The 20,332-nt window shown below is 40.8% G+C and overlaps 1 protein-coding gene across 1 annotated transcript in view; it reads right to left on the reverse strand.

The window, feature by feature from the left end:
- Nucleotides 1-10,638: 10,638 nt before the first annotated feature.
- Nucleotides 10,639-20,332, reverse strand: part of LOC126457881 (E3 ubiquitin-protein ligase ZNF598) — a 92,813-nt gene continuing 83,119 nt past the window's right edge. Inside the window, exon 7 of the mRNA XM_050094550.1 lies at nucleotides 10,639-12,398. Within this exon, the coding sequence (XP_049950507.1) occupies nucleotides 12,174-12,398 (225 nt within the window). The 3' untranslated portion in view covers nucleotides 10,639-12,173. The remainder of the gene's footprint in view (nucleotides 12,399-20,332) is intronic.

The following is a 20,332-nucleotide window of genomic DNA, read 5'->3' on the forward strand; positions in this document are numbered from 1 at the left end:
TTCTATTAGCCCTCGTCTTTTTACCTACTTGATCCTTTGCTGCCTTCACTACTTCATCCCTCAAAGCTACCCATTCTTCTTCTACTGTATTTCTTTCCCCTGTTCTTGTCAATTGTTCCCTTATGCTCTCCCTGAAACTCTGTGCAACCTCTGGTTTAGTCAGTTTATCCAGGTCCCATCTCCTTAAATTGTCAAATTATCAGTATGAAATTGAAATCGTGCACAGACCAGCAGCCAAGCATTTGAATGCACAGCCCCCCCCCCCCCCCTCCCTGTGTTTACCAGTTAGCAATAATACAGCATTTGACAGATACGAAGACTATTATCTGCATACTGATGTGCAGAACTGTGAAAGTCTTGATGGTTTCCTCATCAATCATTGTTGGATTCCAGAACCCTCTCTAGAAGTTCTGCTGCAGTACATTCCAGTCTCGTATTGTTCGTGGAAAGGAAGATTGTAGGTATGCCTCTGTGTGGGCTCTAATCTCTCTACATCCACATCCATACTCCGCAAGCCACCCAACGGTGCGTGGCGGAGGGTACTTTGAGAACCTCTATACATCTGCACCAGTTGGTCACATACTGTCAAAACTCTTCACAATATAGTGGGTCAGTGATAATTCGCAGTTCAGCATGGTTTGTCTGTATGTTAGGGTGCCATTCTGCTCCATTAGGATAGTGATCAACTGTGTGTGATAGTTCCACAATCTCTCCAAAAGGAAGTCATTTGTCTTTTGCATAAGGCCACTGGGGCATAGTGCATACAAAGCAGCTTACCCAATGCCACTGAACATTGGTAGGGATGGTCTCACAAATTGAACAGTGGAAACCACATTGTCAGGCAAGTGCGGAGCACCATAGCGCTCCACCTCAAAGGTTCCTTCCTTGCTTGGCCTAAGCCCAGTGCCTCTTGGCAGAGAATAGACATTGATTTTGTGAGTTCATATTGGAACACCTGTTGGCCAATTGTTGCAGATGCTTATACCAAATTTCTATTTGTAGCGCCAATGGACTCTCCCATACTGGCAAATACCATCAAAGCTTACAAAGGGTGTATACGTGGACAAGGAAAAAAAATTCCCGGATTTTTCCCGGTTAAAAATACAATTTCTCCCAGATGAAAATACACTTTTTCCATGTTAACCCTTTCAGAGGAATTGGTTCCGTTTGAAACCACATACAATTTTCTCATTTTGTGGCAAAAGGGCAGTGGCTACAATTGGGGACACCATTCAGCAGCTTAGTTGGTGCTGCCCTCTAGTGGCTGTCACTGGAACCGCTTCAAAATCTGTAAATACGAGGGTTATTCCAAACGTAAGGTCCGGTTATAAAAAAAAACAATTTTTCAAAACAATTGTTTTATTTACATTCCTTACATCTTTATCTATTTTTCTACATAACTTCCATACTTAGTTAAACATTTGTCACATCGTTCAACAAGCTTTTGAATGCCCATGTTATAGAAATCGGCCGCCTGTGACGATAACCAGTCCTTAACTGCTTCTTTCACTTCATCATCTGTGTCGAAGCGCTTGCCGCCGAGAAACTCCTTTAAGTAACGGAACAGGTGGAAATCACTTGGCGCCAGGTCCGGACTGTAAGGAGGATGGTCCATCTGTTCCCATCCAAATTTCTTGATCAGAGCTTGCGTTTCATTTGCAGTGTGGAGTCTGGCATTGTCATGCAACAACAAGATTCCAGACGACAAAAGACCACGTCGCTTATTCTGGATTGCACGTCGAAGTTTAGTCAGGGTAGCGCAGTAGGCGGCTTTATTAATCGTTGTTCCTCTCTCCATAAAGTCGACTAACAATACTCCACGTCTATCCCAGAACACAGTCGCCATAACCTTACGTGTTGAGATTGTCTGCTTTGCCTTGACCTTGACTGGCGATGACGTGTGACGCCATTGCATTGACTGACGTTTAGACTCTGGAGTGATGTGAGAAACCCATGTCTCATCCCCTGTGACAACATTGTCTAAAAGACTGTCACCTTCCTTATGATATCGCTCCAAAAAATCAAGAGCAAAAGCCATTCTTTTCATTCGTTGGGGCTCAGTAAGCAGCCTGGGAACCCAACGGGCACACAATTTGTGAAACTTCAAATGTTCAGACACAATTCTGTACAAAGTTGTTCTACTCACATTCGGAAAATGCATGTCTACGTCTGTAATAGTGAATCGGCGATCTTCACGAATTTTTTTGTCAACCGCATTGACCAAATCGTCTGAAATCACTGATGGTCGGCCACATCGTGGTTCATCGTGCACATTATCCCATCCTTCATTAAAAGCTCGCACCCACTTGCGCACTTTACTGTCGCTCATTATGTTAGGACCGTACACTTCAGTAATCTGCCGATGGATTTCCGCCGCTGAATTGTTTCTTACAGACAAAAACCGTATCACTGCCCTTACTTCACAATCGGCGGGCTGATCAATTGTCTTAAACATTGTAAAGTGACACTGTGAACTACACTCAGCAACAGTAACAAAGCGAATGGCGGCGTTTGACGCGCAAGGCTTGCCGGGAGTCGGCGCGCATGCGTGTTTTGTCATTGGCGCCAAATTTCAATAGTTACGGCGAATCGGACCTTACTTTTGGAATAACCCTCGTATTAGCAAGTAGTGAGGCGAGTTGGATAGCCATTTTTGTATGCTGTGCGCAAATGTCTTTGTTCTCAAATTGTGACTGTATTCTTCTGTATTAGATAACTTTTATGCATGTATTAAATGCAGAATACTGTTCTGTTTACATTAATACTATATGTACTGCAATAATAACCAAACTAATGCATTTATTTCCGTGAATGTTTGTGGTGGTTCCATTTGAAACCACTGCTCCTGTAATGGCAGCATTAGTAGGTGTGACAAATTTTTTTTTTTCTTCCAGTTTCACGTGATGTATTCTCACAGACTAAAGGATGAGGAAATTCTGGAGTGCCTTTCCTTCAGATCCAGACTCACAGATTGACACTAGCAGTGACAGTGAAAGTGATGTGCTAGCTGAAGACAGTGATCTGGATTTGCGAATGAAAACACCTGTTTTATCTCAAATTATTTTGGAAAGTGAGAGTGAGGACCATTTTGACAATGACAGTGATGATAATTTCAGCACTAATGATGATTTGCCACTGCCTTCCATTGGGAATTTTTCATGGAGAAAGGACGTCAGTGCAATGAACTTTGTCGCCAATTTTTCAGAGGAAGCTGGTGTACGAGGGAAACTTAAAAATGACAGTGAAGGTATGCAACCAGTAGATTTTTTTTTTGTCTGTTTTGTGACACTATGTTAGAACACATAGTTTTCCAGTCTAACCTGTACGCAACACAGAAAGGTGGCAATTTCAGGCCTCTTTCTAAAGTAGAACTTAAAGAATGTTTGGCTATAAACATTCTAATGGGAATTAAGAAACCTTGTTATTATCGTGATTGCTGGTCATCCCATAAGGAACTTCGAGATGAGTACATTTCCTCACTAATGTCGGTAAAAAGGTTCAGCTGGATTCCGACACATTTTCACATCAATGACAATGCTGTTATGCCTTCAAGGGAGAGCAGAAATTATGACAAATTATGTAAAATCCGTCCACTAATCAATCAGATACTGATAAATTTCAAAGAATTCTATGCACCTACTACGGAGCAAGCTATAGATGAATTCATGGTGAAGTTTAAAGGACGAATTGCATTCAAACAATATATGCCCCAAAAGCCCATCAAGAGGGATACAAAATCTGGGTCAGAGCTGATAAGCTTGGATAAATTTGTGATTTTCAGATATATACTTGAAAATTTGAAGGCATAGTGGAAAAATCCTTAGGAGAGAGAATTGTGGGAGAAATGTGTAAAGGCTTGGAAGGAAAGGGATACCACATATACTTTGATAATTCTTTTACCAGTGTCTCACTTTTACAGAAGCTAAAAGATGATGGACTTTTTGCCTGTGGAACAATTAGATCACACAGAAAAGGACTTCCTACACTAAAAACAGACAAAGAGTTGCAAAGAGGAGAGTTTGACTGGTCAGTTCGTTCTGATGGCATTGCCTGCATCAAATGGAAAGACAAACGTGTAGTCATGGTGCTGTCTACAATTGATTCGCCTGTATGTGTTGAAGAAGTCAGCCGTAAAGAAAAGGATAGAAAAATCACAAAGGTACCTTGCCCAAAAATAGTGAAATCATATAATGCAAATATGGGACGTGTCGATAAGGCAGATATGATGAACAGTTTTTATGCAATAGACAGGAAATCATGAAGGTGGTAGCTAAGATTATTTTGGTATATAGTTGATATCTCTATTGGAAATGAATTTATTCTGTTTGGATTATGTAATCCAACAGTGAAGCAAGTACTAAAGGATTTTCGAAGACATGTTGCCACAGGCCTGGTAGGCAGTAATGTCTTCAAAGATAGTCCTGGCCATCCCAGTACACCATCAGAACCATCTGCAAAAAAATTCAAAGCTCTTGTTCCCCATGAGAAACGTATATCGGAAGCAAAACATCTGCCAAAACATGGAACCTCAAGGCGCTGTGTGCACTGCAGCACAAAGAAAGAATCCCACAGAAGCGGATGGACATGTAGTCACTGCCAGGTAGCCTTATGCTTATCTGCAGAAAGGTACTGCTTTTTACTGTATCTTCAAAAGTGATTGCATTTAGCGGGCAGTGGCTCCATTTGAAACCACCCTGTGTTCAGTTTATGTATATTTCATTTAATTTTTACATTTTTCTGTCTCGCTGTATGAAAATTAATACAATAAAAACAAGGAAAAATTAAAATTTAATTTTTTTTATTTTGCCCCTGAAAGGGTTAAGTGACAGTATACTCTTCGTCGGCACTGTAAGTCATCAATCCTTTGAATGTTTATGGTTTTATATACCGACGTGGAATTTCCCGGCACTTTAGAAAACGAAACTCAGGGGGCAAAAACACGTTTTTAAAGACCTTTGATGTGCAGCAACGTGTACGCTGCATATTTTTGAATTACGAAGGTATAAATTTGAATTCCACCAAATAACGCATGTCAATTTCCGAAGCATCGAAATTGAGATATTGTGATGCGCATTTTGTAAACGTCATAGCTCATTCACGTGATCTCGCCAGCTGATGACAGCAATAGGAGACGTGATGTAGTCAGCCAATAGCAAGATCACTCTTAAGTAGCGCAAATACACAAATAAGAAAAGTTAATGGCTTAAATTAATATACATAGCATTCACATATAATATTGGTCTCGAAGATTAATAAGTTGGAAGAGAAGCTAAGCTTCCACATATGTTGATCTTTTTTGCGCTTGTTGCATTTTAAGATACACACACAAATGTGCCAGTAAAATTTTTAATAACGACGCAAATGTCTCATCTCCTGGGCTCGAAATGCTTAAAGGAAACCTGCTTTGAATGTAATGCTTTGCAAACCACCATTCGCAATATTTTCCCGCGACCTGTTACAAATAGGTTCGTTTCAACAGTTGCAAGAAAGCGCCAGATAACTGGCGTCACCGCGCTTGCGCAGCTACGATGACACAGGTAGCCCATATGTTCGTACGTGTAAGATATTAGAAGATCTTACATTATGTCATAAAAGAAACAAGACATCAAAGGATACTTCAAGAGCGTCGGGATTTCGCGAACCATACTAAAGTGCATAATTCGGCTTAAAATGCACATCCGTATGTAAATTTTCTTGGACTACCAGTACTCATGTTTGGTTCTTTATAATAGCATAATGCCATATGTGCACTCGAAATGCAGCGAACAGTTGAAACTAGCCAATAGTGTGAAATTAAACACTTCCTTTCAAATAAATTGACTGCCTCAGTAGAAGGGATTAATAAAAGCCAAATCTCTTTAGCAAACCAGCAAAAATAACTTCATTGTTCTGTAATGTCATTAATGCTTGACTGTCAGAAAGGTGGAAATAAAATCTGAAACTAATAACATATTTTAGCCTGCCGTAATTATGCGAATGTATTTTAATTCATTTGATAGCTCCCAGCCACAAAAATCCGTTTTGTTATCATTTAAGGTGAGAGCAATAAACGAAGAGGAAACAACAAAATCACTTGGAGACGACCCAGCTCTCCACTACAACTCTGACTGCTCTGTGCATCAGCCCCGGATCTAGGATATTTCCGAACCGGGGCAATGTTAAGTAGTGGCGCCCAGCCACACTTCTGTAACCAGAAGCGGGAGAAGGTATTACTGATACGCAACACAACTGCGCATGAGCAAGAGCCCGCCCACAACTGCTCAAACGAATCTAATTTAAACGGTTTTCACGTCGCGCTCATCGGAGGTAATATGTAGTTCTAAAGCATTGCACAGTGTTCGTAAAGCCTTTGACACACTTTACTGTTGGCAGACGCTTGTATGAGCACTATTTTGTTGTTGTATATGGCGCATTTCCTTTGCAACTTAAGTTTTATTTTCTTTTTTTTTCTCCCGTTCATGTTTTGTTGCTGCAGTATCATTCTGCAATAGCGGGGTACAATAATATCCTTTGTAAGAGTATTGGTTCTTACCAGTCAAAATCAAAAAAATTTAACTGAAAAGTAAAACAATGAAAAATTCCAGGAATTCTAAACAATTTCCGGGATTTTCCCGGTTTTCTCCAGGATGGAAAAATTCCCAAACACTTAAGCAACAAATGGACAAATTACATCCCCCTACACATGGGAGCACGCTCTGGTGATTTTCTGCCTTGATACCATACCTGGCCACTCAATGGCAAGTCACCTGCTGAACTATTGCATGGACGCAGACACAGAACACCGCTGCATCAAGTGCTGCGGTCAGCTCTTCATCCCCAACACATTACATTTAACATTAATGATCATGTCTTTGGCAGAAACAGATGCTGCAAATGGGGCATCATCACTCAAGTCTTGGGCCACACTATCTCGTACAGAGTCACCTGGGCTGCACAGGTGGCATCAGAATCAGCTACACTCCTGTAAACCGTATAATCCTGCTGCAGATTTCTTGGTTTCAGAGGAGGAGCCCTGCACAATCTTGCAGTCTCAGTCGCCCTCACCTCCCTCACGTCCAGCACTGCACGCATGGGACAGGGAACCCAAAGACAGACGCACCGTTGCCAACATCACCACCACAGAGTGGTGTGGAGATCTAGTTCTCCCTGTATTGCCAATTTTTTGCATGCTTACAAGGACCTACAGTTGCCGTTGTGTCATTGCCAATTCCAGAAGATGCTGCGTGTCTAGATGAAGGGTGTACATCCTATGACTGGATTTTTGGCCGGTGTTCCTAATCATTTGCAAGGCAAATGACCATGGTTCCGGCTCCTGCCTCCTCAGTGACACCTGTGTCAAGACCCCCCCCCCCCCTCCCCCCCCCCCCCCGTTACCAGCAAAGCCAGAAACTGACAGTGAGGAGGTCTGAGGGGATGGAATGTGTAGGCGTTCACCATAAACACCAAAACATGCTTGTCTATTCGTAATTCAAAGGTTGGCACTAGACATTTGCAGTACAGCTATGAGGCAGCCACATAGCAAATGCAGCTGTCAACCGATGACCGTCTTGTGGACACACCCTCCTACGCCGCTGCAACCAATGCCACTATCGAAGATGATAAGAGGTCCCATTCAGTTTTGTGTTAACACCTGCAAATACGCAGCCTCTATCAGAGATTACAGTATAATTGGCTTGGCTAAGCATTCAGACACACTGGATCTCGCTGCAAGTGTGTTCGCCAACTCATTTACTTAAGTAAAAGGTTTTCACGTAACTGTTGTTGTTGTATCTCTCATCCTCTGCCTTCTGAACCCACACATCGCTACAGATTACATCCCCTCCTGCCACCTTCCCCCTATCCATTCACCCGAGTCTCCTCTCTCTGACCATTTCCTCCTCTATTTATTTCCGCCTTCATCTATCTGTGCTCATCCTCATGTCTAGTCCCCACAAAATAGTTTGATAAAGTAGGGCGATATTACTCCCACAACAGTCAAGTTTCTCAGTGCAGCCTCCACATCAGGGGCTGGACAACCACTTCTTGCCCCTCATATGTAGGCTGTTCTGCATAGCACATCAATAAAGCAGGCCAATACTATAACCACACAACATGCCAATCATGCAAAACAGGCTATATGGCAGGGCTTGAAGGCACAAATTTTTGCTACATTTCCACTTATTGGTGCTAGAAGGTTATAAAATCCACATGCTGATACTCAAAGCTTGCTGTTTGTGTACCAAATTTGGTTAAAATTAATCGTGGGGTTTGAAAAAGCAACACACACACACAAATAGGCCGATTTATTACAAAGTGACTGCTGATAACCTGATTTCTGCGTGCTGACTAAATCATAAAAACTGATTACTGACAGATACTATTTGTGTAACATAACTGACACTTGGAACCTGATATTTGATTAGCCTAACAAAATTGAATCAAACCTAATACATAAAATTAGTTTCCAAAATTCGTATACTGCAAGCTGTGTTGCGTGTAAACAAAGTAATTCAGTCATTCACCCATACTGAACAGTACTCAGTTTTTCCAAGTGCTTCACATGTCCTACTGGACTTGTAATAATGTGGGTTTGAATGGGAAGAGTGGACAGCGGCTGGACATTTCAAAATTAAGAGCAAGATACTTTTTAAATTTATTCACAGAGGTACCTACAGTAGAAAGTGAATTAATACCTGTGTGCCACACTGACTTTCAGGCAACTGACCCCAGCTTAGGATACCTGCAAATGTGCTGCTGCATCACAGAGCAAGAACACAAATCGTATGCTGTACACACTAATCTTTCGTTGACAGAACTCAGTTTTGTTTCCACGGACATCCCAGTTTTTCCACTCTTGTCTCACTACAGTGGATGACCTACAGTATTTTAACAGTAAAAACAAGTAATTTCCAGTAGATATTGCACAATAAGTTTACAAGTAACATTCCATTTTCCTTGCAGTTGAGGATTGCATTTTTCTTTCAAAAAGATATCACTCCCTCTCCAAAATTTTCCTGTCTTGCTGATGAGGGACTGGTTATATTGCTACTCTACTGCTGACTTCATGTGTATTGAAATGAAATACTCTAGTAACCTAATGTGAAACAATTTCATTACATAGTTGTTGAGTTCTGAATTGTTTTCCAGTGTGTGTTCCAATCCGTAATAATTTAACAAGGACATCGCCACATATTTTCATTATGAATGAAAAATGTATAAATATAGCTCATGATTCCACTGAAGGAGACAATCAGCCATAAATGGGCTCAGGATTTCAAAGTATTATGGGGATGAAGCTCATTAAAAATTAATGATTAAATAGTCATGAATTACAGCATAGAAGACTAATTAAAAGGGACCATAGGGAATAGGCAGTTAAGAATTATGCACAGGCAGTTAATGAAATCATAATACGATGAATATAATACTGTAAGTAGATTGCAAGGTATTAAAAACTTACATTAAGTATTTATGCCACAAATGACATGGTCAAGTAATAAAATATGTAAGTTTGCCGGACATGTCTTGCTGTCAACTGGACGAAGAAACTGCAGAGATTTTGGGAGTTTGCACAGGAGGAAAACATTGTGATGTGAGGAGGCATGATACTTTGTTTTAATCTTATGTATATGGAAAAGATGAAAGCCATTAGCCATTGACATCTTTTCCAATGGTTTCTTAATATTCATTTTTATGGATTCTGTTATGCTACTTTGGTGTATTTACCTTTCTCTGCAGTCCTTATCCAGCTATTTGATTTAAACAGTATTCTTTGTGAAGGTACCATATCTCTCCTTCCCCCATACAACCAACTCCAAGAAAATGGTAGAATCTAGTCTTCCAAGATCTATTCCTAGATGACATATACTAATATTTGCAAAAAACTGAACACCTGAAAAGTGTAAAACTTTTAAGTTTTTGATTTTTAGGAGAGGCACATCAAATTAAGATCTCCTGATTATTACGCTAGGAACATTGTAGCTCATGTGATCTTTGAGTAGTGACCTCTGAACTAAGGGCTCAAGTATTAATGCCTGTTTTTCTGGAAAATTACAACCACAACAGTTGCTTTATTTCATTCCTCAAATTGTTAAAGAGCCACACTACACTTCAATGTAGTGAATTACAAACGATCCACAGACTGTGGAAATGGTATGACTAATGAGCTCCTACCTGATCTTACACTTGAGACTGGTTGGAGAGTAAAGTATGTGTGTAGTAGTGTTACCATTTCTAAAACGTTGCTCAAGAAATTATAATCACTTACATGAAACAGAGGGTAGGTTGTTAAGCAACGTTCAGTGGAGCAGTGGAACCCAATGTTTCCAACACTTCTAGAGTGAGCCACAAAAACAAGCAGCGGCAAGCTGACTAGTAGGTGCCCTTCTTTGACAAATTATACTGTAGCTACAACATGATGATGATTACCCATGTTCCTGATGACTCTTAAGATGAATGACACGGAAGAAGGCATTGGCAGCACCACACTTGATCAATGATTAGCTCCATGGTTAGTTGCGGCACTAGCTTCCATTTGTAGTCCGTTATTCCTGTGTGGTGCAGTTCATATCAAGAGGGGTGTGGGATTCTTTGGCAACACATGTGTAAATTCATTTGAGAGAAACTGAGAGAATAAGAATAAGAATAAGCAAGTGACAATTACAGAAATATTACTTTTATTTAATAAATAAATCAGGTTTAAAATAATTTCTTTTAGAACAAATGTTATGCAACAATTATTTATGTATATATTTACATATAGTATAAACAACAATAGAAATACATTACAAGACAAAGCCCTCATTCATTCTCCAACAATGGCAAATCAGCAGTAGCCTAAACTTTGGCTGAAATGGTACAATGAACAATTTAGGCACATAGTGATAAAATACCTTCTTTCATTTCATCTGCCACAGTACTCTTGAGAGACAAGTGTAGTACATTTGAACAGCTGCAGCTCAGAATATTTGCTTTGTTATCAACAGGTTGAAACAAATGTCCAATGGTTAATCAGCATTAATTAAAATACCACTTGGAGCAACGAAGCACGTAAGAATTCACACCAAGCAGTGGAGTGACCATTCTGTTGCTATGTCTGAACAGGAGGTGGGGAGCTCTCCAACTGAAATCCCCCCCCCACACAGCAATTATTGAAGAATGCTGCTTTTACAGCACAACTTTCTGTTACACAACAAATGTACTCTTAAGGAATATAGTCAAATCTCAGTACGGTCAGTTGGTGCTAGACTACCAGTAAAACATAAAACAAAAAAACATCTTAACAGCTAACCCAAGAAATAGAAGTAGCGTTGTACAAATCTCTTATAGCATTTCATAAATCAGAATGTTCGTTTGTTTACTTTATAGTCTCCTCTCCCTTAAATCCTTTCTCACACACTAGACTGTTTGTAAAAGTAATGAAAATAATAGGGAATGAAAGGAAATTCTGATACTTCTCATGTTTGAAAACAGGAGTGCAGAGAAAAACTAAAAACTTAACCACTGACAATAGCAGTTTCCAAAATATCACTAAGAGGTAAAACTAAATAATTGGTATACTCCACACTTCCAGTTGGTGAAAATATTTTTCGGAGAGGGTTGTGATATTAAACAAACTTCACTACTTGCACACATTTTGTTTAGTTTGTTTGTAATGTGAACTGAAGCAACACATGTGACTTCTTACATTTCATGTCTAAAAATAGGGCTATTAATATAAAAAAGTTTTATTTTTCACTGATATATCACACATTTATCTGTTACGACTGCTCTTGGATACAATATTACATTAAATGGCAAGGTTTTGTATTTCTAGAAAAATTCCCAGAATAATAACAAAAAAAGACAATAAATATGCATGAACTTACCAATACACATTCACTTTACACAGATATTGTGTAGCAAACAGAAGAAAAATGGCATTAATATCAGATAATGGACCCATTGCACTTGGACTTAATTACCCAACAGATATTTCAAATACAAATTCTGGTGCTGCACAGCAAAGAAAGTACCACAGTCCTCAAGAATCACTTGCAGTCCTTACTGTCGTGCCAACCAAAGTATCATGTGAATCAGACAAATCACTTGTGGTAACAAACCTTTTGAAGGACATGGGCAGATGGGAAATTTGAGCATAACATCAGTCAACTGTACTCTCTACAATCCATTATAACAGACAACGCTACAAATGGCTATTGCCTCCGAACCCAGGTGGGAGTCGTCGATGGAGCAGCTACTGTCCCAGGCTTATGAGTGCCGAGAGCTGGAAACTGGTTATCCAGATGGTGTGCTGCCTTGTGCTGTCGTGCATCATCTGTGGCGATAACCTGTCCACACACAACACACACCTCCAGCGGTGGCATACGGGCACCTTTTCCACTTTCTGACTTCACTGAGGTATAGACTGTCCACAGTTCCTACAGAAGAGAAGTTCCAAATAGTGAATCACTTAAGAATTATAACAATGTACTATATACTAGAAAGAACACACAGTAAGAAACTATATTAACCAGAAAGTGCTAAAACTTATTGTCTTACAAGTTGAAATTTCAGCTTTAATATAGTAAAATTAAAACAGGCATGAAATAACTCTTGTGACAATCAGACAAGCTAAGACATTCTTACAAGTGTTAAGAAATCCAAAGTGGTGAAACTTACGTAAATTGTTGAAAACAAATGTTTTTTCTTTGGTGACATCGTAAATAGTTTGCCATTTTCATGGCTGGCCTCTCATGCAACTATCATGGAATAAATAGTTTCGACAATTGTGTTCCTGGCAACTGGGTGTATGTGAATTTCATTCATAACCAAGTAGACTTAATAATCTCTTAAAGGAATGATTTGAGTCAATATCCAATAGATTATGATACCAGAAATTATTTGTGAATTTCCATATCTATAATGAATTATCTGTTCAGAAACTGATGAATCACGATCACTATACCTGTGTGGCATAATTTGTCATCACTTTACCTCTTTAGTTATACTTTGCCTGTGTTTAATATGGTGCCATTTTATTTTTGTTAATAAAAATTAATGTTTATGATTTTTTTGTGCCGAACTAGCTGAATGGACCAGATGGGTTTTTTTTGTGGATAATCACTATTTAATTTTGATAAGTTGACTGGTATGGCCCATCTACAATGATTGGAAGTTTGTTGTTGTTGTGGTCTTCAGTCCTGAGACTGGTTTGATGCAGCTCTCCATGCTACTCTATCCTGTGCAAGCTTTTTCATCTCCCAGTACCTACTGCAACCTACATCCTTCTGAATCTGCTTAGTGTATTCATCTCTTGGTCTCCCCCTATGATTTTTACCCTCCACGCTGCCCTCCAATACTAAATTGGTGATCCCTTGATGCCTCAGAACATGTCCTACCAACCGATCCCTTCTTCTGGTCAAGTTGTGCCACAAACTTCTCTTCTCCCCAATCCTATTCAATACTTCATCATTAGTTATGTGATCTATCCATCTAATCTTCAGCATTCTTCTGTAGCACCACATTTCAAAAGCTTCTATTCTCTTCTTGTCCAAACTATTTATCGTCCATGTTTCACTTCCATACATGGCTACACTCCATACGAATACTTTCAGAAATGACTTCCTGACACCTAAATCAATACTGGATGTTAACAAATTTCTCTTCTTCAGAAACGCTTTCCTTGCCATTGCCAGCCTACATTTTATATCCTCTCTACTTCGACCATCATCAGTTATTTTGCTCCCCAAATAGCAAAACTCCTTTACTACTTTAAGTGTCTCATTTCCTAATCTAATACCCTCAGCATCACCCGACTTAATTCAACTACATTCCATTATCCTCGTTTTGCTTTTGTTGATGTTCATCTTATATCCTCCCTTCAAGACACCATCCATTCGGTTCAACTGCTCTTCCAAGTCCTTTGCTGTCTCTGACAGAATTACAATGTCATCGGCGAACCTCAAAGTTTTTATGTCTTCTCCATTGATTTTAATACCTACTCCAAATTTTTCTTTTGTTTCCTTCACTGCTTGCTCAATATAGAGATTGAATAACATCGGGGAGAGGCTACAACCCTGTCTTACTCCCTTCCCAGCCACTGCTTCCCTTTCATGTCCCTCCACTCTTATAACTGCCATCTGGTTTCAGTAAAAGTTGTAAATAGCCTTTCGCTCCCTGTATTTTACCCCTGCCACCTTTAGAATTTGAAAGAGAGTATTCCAGTCAACATTGTCAAAAGCTTTCTCTAAGTCTACAAATGCTAGAAACGTAGGTTTGCCTTTCCTTAATCTTTCTTCTAAGATAAGTCGTAAGGTCAGTATTGCCTCACGTGTTCCAGTATTTCTACGGAATCCAAACTGATCTTCCCCGAGGTCGGCTTCTACTAGTTTTTCCATTCGTCTGTAAAGAATTCGTGTTAGTACTTTGCAGCTGTGGCTTATTAAACTGATGGTTCGGTAATTTTCACATCTGTCAATGCCTGCTTTCTTTGGGATTGGAATTATTATATTCTTCTTGAAGTCTGAGGGTATTTCGCCTGTTTCGTACATCTTGCTCACCAGACGGTAGAGTTTTGTCAAGACTGGCTCTCCCAAGGCCGTCAGTAGTTCCAATGGAATTTTGTCTACTCCAGGGGCCTTGTTTCGACTCAGGTCCTTCAGTGCTCTGTCAAACTCTTCACGCAGTATCTTATCTCCCATTTCATCTTCATCTACATCCTCTTCCATTTCCATAATATTGTCCTCAAGTGCATCGCCCTTGTATAGGCCCTCTATATACTCCTTCCACCTTTCTGCTTTCCTTTCTTTGCTTAGAACTGGGTTTCCATCTGAGCTCTTGATGTTCATACATGTGGTTCTCTTATCTCCAAAGGTCTCTTTAATTTTCCTGTAGGCAGTATCTATCTTACCCCTAGTGAGGTAAGCCTCTACATCCTTACATTTGTCCTCTAGCCATCCCTGCTTAGCCATTTTGCACTTCCTGTCGATCTCATTTTTGAGACGTTTGTATTCCTTTTTGCCTGCTTCATTTACTGCATTTTTATATTTTCTCCTTTCATCAATTAAATTCAATATTTCTTCTGTTACCCAAGGATTTCTACTAACTCTCTTCTTTTTACCTACTTGATCGTCTGCTGCCTTCACTACTTCATCCCTCAGAGCTACCCATTCTTCTTCCACTGTATTTCTTTCCCCCATTCCTTTCAATTGTTCCCTTATGCTCTCCCTGAAACTCTGTACAACCTCTGGTTCTTTCAGTTTATCCAGGTCCCATCTCCTTAAATTCCCACCTTTTTGCAGTTTCTTCAGTTTTAATCTACAGGTCATAACCAACAGATTGTGGTCAGAGTCCACATCTGCCCCTGGAAATGTCTTACAATTTAAAACCTGGTTCCTAAATCTCTGTCTTACCATTACATAATCTATCTGATACCTTTTAGGATCTCCAGGGTTCTTCCATGTATACAACCTTCTATCATGATTCTTAAACCAAGTGTTAGCTATGATTAAGTTATGCTCTGTGCAAAATCCTACCAGACGGCTTCCTCTTTCATTTCTTAGCCCCAATCCATATTCACCTACTATGTTTCCTTCTCTCCCTTTTCCTACACTCGAATTCCAGTCACCCATGACTATTAAATTTTCGTCTCCCTTCACTATCTGAATAATTTCTTTTATTTCATCATACATTTCTTCAATTTCTTCGTCATCTGCAGAGCTAGTTGGCATATAAACTTGTACTACTGTAGTAGGTGTGGGCTTCGTATCTATCTTGGCCACAATAATGCGTTCACTATGCTGTTTGTAGTAGCTTACCCGCATTCCTATTTTCCTATTCATTATTAAACCTACTCCTGCATTACCCCTACTTGATTTTGTATTTATAACCCTGTAGTCACCTGACCAGAAGTCTTGTTCCTCCTGCCACCGAACTTCACTAATTCCCACTATATCTAACTTTAACCTATCCATTTCCCTTTTTAAATTTTCTAACCTACCTGCCCGATTAAGGGATCTGACATTCCACGCTCCGATCCGTAGAACGCCAGTTTTCTTTCTCCTGATAACGACATCCTCTTGAGTAATCCCCGCCCGGAGATCCGAATGGGGGACTATTTTACCTCCGGAATATTTTACCCAAGAGGACCCCATAATCATTTAATCATACAGTAAAGCTGCATGCCCTCGGGAAAAATTACGGCCGTAGTTTCCCCTTGCTTTCAGCCGTTCGCAGTACCAGCACAGCAAGGCCGTTTTGGTTATTGTTACAAGGCCAGATCAGTCAATCATCCAGACTGTTGCCCTTAGATCAGTCAATCATCCAGACTGTTGCCCTTGCAACTACTGAAAAGGCTGCTGCCCCTCTTCAGGAACCACACGTTTGTCTGGCCTCTCAACAGATACCCCTCCGTTGTGGTTGTACCTACGGTACAGCTATCTGTATCGCTGAGGCACGCAAGCCTCCCCACCAACGGCAAGGTCCATGGTTCATGGGGGGGATTGGAAGTTTATGGTTTTATTAATAGCTGTTATATTCTCATCAACTATAGTACACATTTCACTATAAAAATCTAGGGTATATAAAATTAAATGTGAAACATAGCTACCTAGTTCCACGCAAAACTTTCAGCTATCTGGTAAATGCAATGTGGCGACACACAGGTTACAGCAACATGTGTGCAATGTGATTGTGAGATGAGCCCAGCCCAGCTCAGTGGAATCTGCACTGTGCACCAGTAATAGCCAGTGTGAGCAGTAATGTGTCACCACATCAGAACAAGAACCACATTATGAGCTACATGACACCACAGAGCAGTATAACTAACCAAGAATTTTGAGGCAGATTCATTCTAAGTCCTGCAGCACTATCACGATGCCAGGGCTACAGTAGGTGATGGAACTGGGCACTGCCAGCTTCACCAACGGTTTTGAGACTGTGTCGCATCAGTTGCCTTTCGCTCAAAGTCCACTGTATGGGAGTTAAGTGTCACAGCACTGCTGACTTGCCTTTCGCTCAAAGTCCACTGTATGGGAGTTAAGTGTCACAGCACTGCTGACTTGCCTTTCGCACTTGTTGCGGCCAGAGTCTTGCCAAGGAGGCAGCGGGTCATGTCTTGTGCACAGCAGTCTTCCCTCACCGACTTCGTGAATGCGAGCCAGGCCTGAATCACCTAAGCATGGGTGTTCAAAAGTGGAAAGCAGTAGCAGCACAAGAAGGAGAGGACTGCTGAGTCATGGCCTTCGTCAACTGATGGACTGCTGGGTTGCTGCCAGACAGGTGTCAGCACAGCAAGACTCTGATGCACTTCTTTGCATGGGGCAGAAGCCAGCCATCTGCTGGCCACTGCCGGCCCACAGTGCTGGAGTGGGGCATGTCCATATCACACTGACAGTGACAAGTTCTGTAACTGAAGTATAATAAAGTATTTCTCTCAATTACCAGTCTGTCACTGGGACCACCAATGGACAGAATAGATGGTACCAGCAGTGTGATATTTGAACTGAAGCCAACAGAACCTTTGTTTACGGGTGAGTGAAACTCTTTGTTTGTGCTCTTGTGACGATCGTGGGGTCAAGAGTTACGAGCCATCATAACTGCAAAGTTATTTTTGTGAGGCTGGAGGAACCTTGGATGTCACAAAGTGAAGGGAATTTTAAGGATCTGTGACTGGAGCCCGTGCAATGTGCACAGTGAAATTTACTTGGGCACTCTGCCCATGGTGCCAAATCTGTGGCAGTAGTTTGTTTTATGCGTCGTCATTTTGGCCACATGGTTACGCAATATGGGGAGTCGATGATTAACTCATGACTAGCCATAAGAAATAACTGTGGTAGTGTTATTAACTAAAGCGTCTTCTGTTCTTTTTACTGTTGGGTGGCCATTATGGAATTCATGAGCATGAGTAAGCGCAATGCAATTGCAGAACCAGGCACACATCGATCAGGCAGCTATACAATCATTAGTGAATGAGGCAGCGCAGTTGAGAGCAGACAAAACATTTGTGAACAAAAAGCTAGCACAGAAGGATAAGGAGTTGTGGTTGTTGAAATGTCAGAGTCTAGAAGTACATCTAGGAGTTGCAAACCTTGTTACTCCCTTTTCCAGTAGGTCATCTGATGCGTTATTTGAGGAGGGATCTTTTGTCATTGGCTGAAATAGGGGGTTCACTGGATGAGTACTGCTACAAAATTGTGCCTTTTAAGAGAAGCGAAATCCTTTGTACAATGCATGGAGCCACTAGACAAGGGGGATGCTTCTGAGCAGCGCAGTCAAGGACTGATGCAAAGATAAGAAGCAGAACTGTGTGCAGTTTTTTCCTGAGCAGTTAAGTATAACTGCTAAGAGGCCCAATGAAGCCACACAGAATTTGGCACACAGGAAAAGGAAATTTAATGTGTATATGTATGAATTAATGGAAAGTGATGAGGCAAATCAGGTGGTGTTACAGGAAGCTGAGCAAAGGGCACACTATGCTTTCCTGGCATGCTTAGCACCACAAATCTCTAGGATGACGCACACTGGTCCACCTAGGAATCTCCATGCACCAGTTAGGTTAGCAATGGAATTTGAGGAGATTGATGTTGCAACCAAGGTAAAAGATCAATGAAAGTGATTGCTCTGAATATAAGATATTTTAATTTTGGGCTTATGGGGCATACCCAGAGGTAATGCTGCCAACAACAGAACAATATGGGTGGTAAGAACAATTGACAGTATTTTGGTAATATTAGCAGGGGTGGTGTGTGGGTGTTAATAAGCACCCATTAAACTGAAATTGGGACCCAAGAACTGCCATACAGCCTTCCTAGCAAAAAGAAATGCAGTAAATATGACTGAAGATGCAGAACTTGCCATAGCGGGTGTAATAGATGGTAAAAAGCATATGCTTCTGTTGGACATAGGAATGCACATTTCAGTGGCATCGAGAGATTTACTGGGTAGGAGGCAATAGGACTAACCATATTATAATTTGCGTGAGGTGGATGATAATGATATATGGCCAATGGGCTTGGTAATGGTGAGTTTTCAATTGGAGGCAACCACATTGAGGCAGTGTGTAGAAGCATTGTCTCATGTAAGCGAGGGTTACAGCACAATCCTAGGGTTCGACTTTCTCCATCAGCATGGTGCCATAATTGACCTCCAACTGTGTGTGGTGGAACTTAGTGGGAAGACATCCACCTATGGGAAGCTGTTGCCAAGGGTGACTGTCGCGAGGAGCATCTGTTGAACAAGGAAATCCTGTTAAACCACGATCAGTGACATTAAGGCTTAATCAAATGGCACTGAAAAGTTGCTGTGGATGAGTGTGGAGCCTGACTTAGCAGTTCGTACGTTGTGTGTAGTGGAAACAGAGGAGGATAGTGATGTGTTGGATACGGCATGTTGTTTATTAAGATAAAGTATTGGATGTGTACAGAAAAAGATGGCAGCAAGCTAATACCCATCAAAGTGGACAATTTTGGCACTGAGTAGGCTGAGTTGTTAAAGGGAACATTAGTGGTAATGTTAGCAATCCCAGAAGAGGAAGATTGTTGCACAAAGGTGTAAGCTATGAAACGGCACAGGATGCTGCTGAGACTGCATTGTATGAGAAAGTTAAGCATCTGAGGGGAAGAATACCAAGGTATCTGCAACTGATTTTAGAAGAGCATATAAATCAGTAGTAGCTGATGGCATAATAGAGGAGAGTAGTAGCCCACAGGCGGGAGGGATGGGTGGTTGTACAAAGAAAGTCTACAAACAGTTCAAGTAAGGCTGCTGCAGCTACAGTCACTTACTGCAACAATAAGACAACAACATGTGCTTACTTCAGTCCACACATCACAGAAACCATTGAGATGCCTTTAATAGGTTCCACAACGAAACATTGTCTCAAAATTTGGTAGAAAATCCAAAGAAATTCTGGTTGTATGTGAAGTACACAAGCGGCAAGACGCAGTCAATACCTTCGCTGCGCAGTGCTGATGGTACTGTTACCGACGACTGTGCCGCTAAAGCGGAGTCCTTGAACGCAGTTTTCCGAAATTCCTTCACCAGGGAAAACAAATGGAATATTCCAGAATTAGAAACACGAACAGCTGCTAGCAAGAGTTTCTTAGAAGTAGATACCTTAGGGGTTGCAAAGCAACTCAAATCGCTTGATACGGGCAAGTCTTCAGGTACAGATGGTATACTGATTAGGTTCCTTTCAGATTACTTAGCAATCATATACAACCGCTCACTCACTGATAGATCTGTACCTACAGATTGGAAAATTGCGCAAGTCGCACCAGTGTTTAAGAAGGGTAGTAGGAGTAATCCATCGAACTACAGACCTATATCATTGACGTCGGTTTGCAGTAGGGTTTTGGAGCATAAACTGTATTCA

The sequence above is a fragment of the Schistocerca serialis genome, chromosome 2, assembly GCF_023864345.2.
Source record: "Schistocerca serialis cubense isolate TAMUIC-IGC-003099 chromosome 2, iqSchSeri2.2, whole genome shotgun sequence".
NCBI lineage: Eukaryota > Metazoa > Arthropoda > Insecta > Orthoptera > Acrididae > Schistocerca > Schistocerca serialis.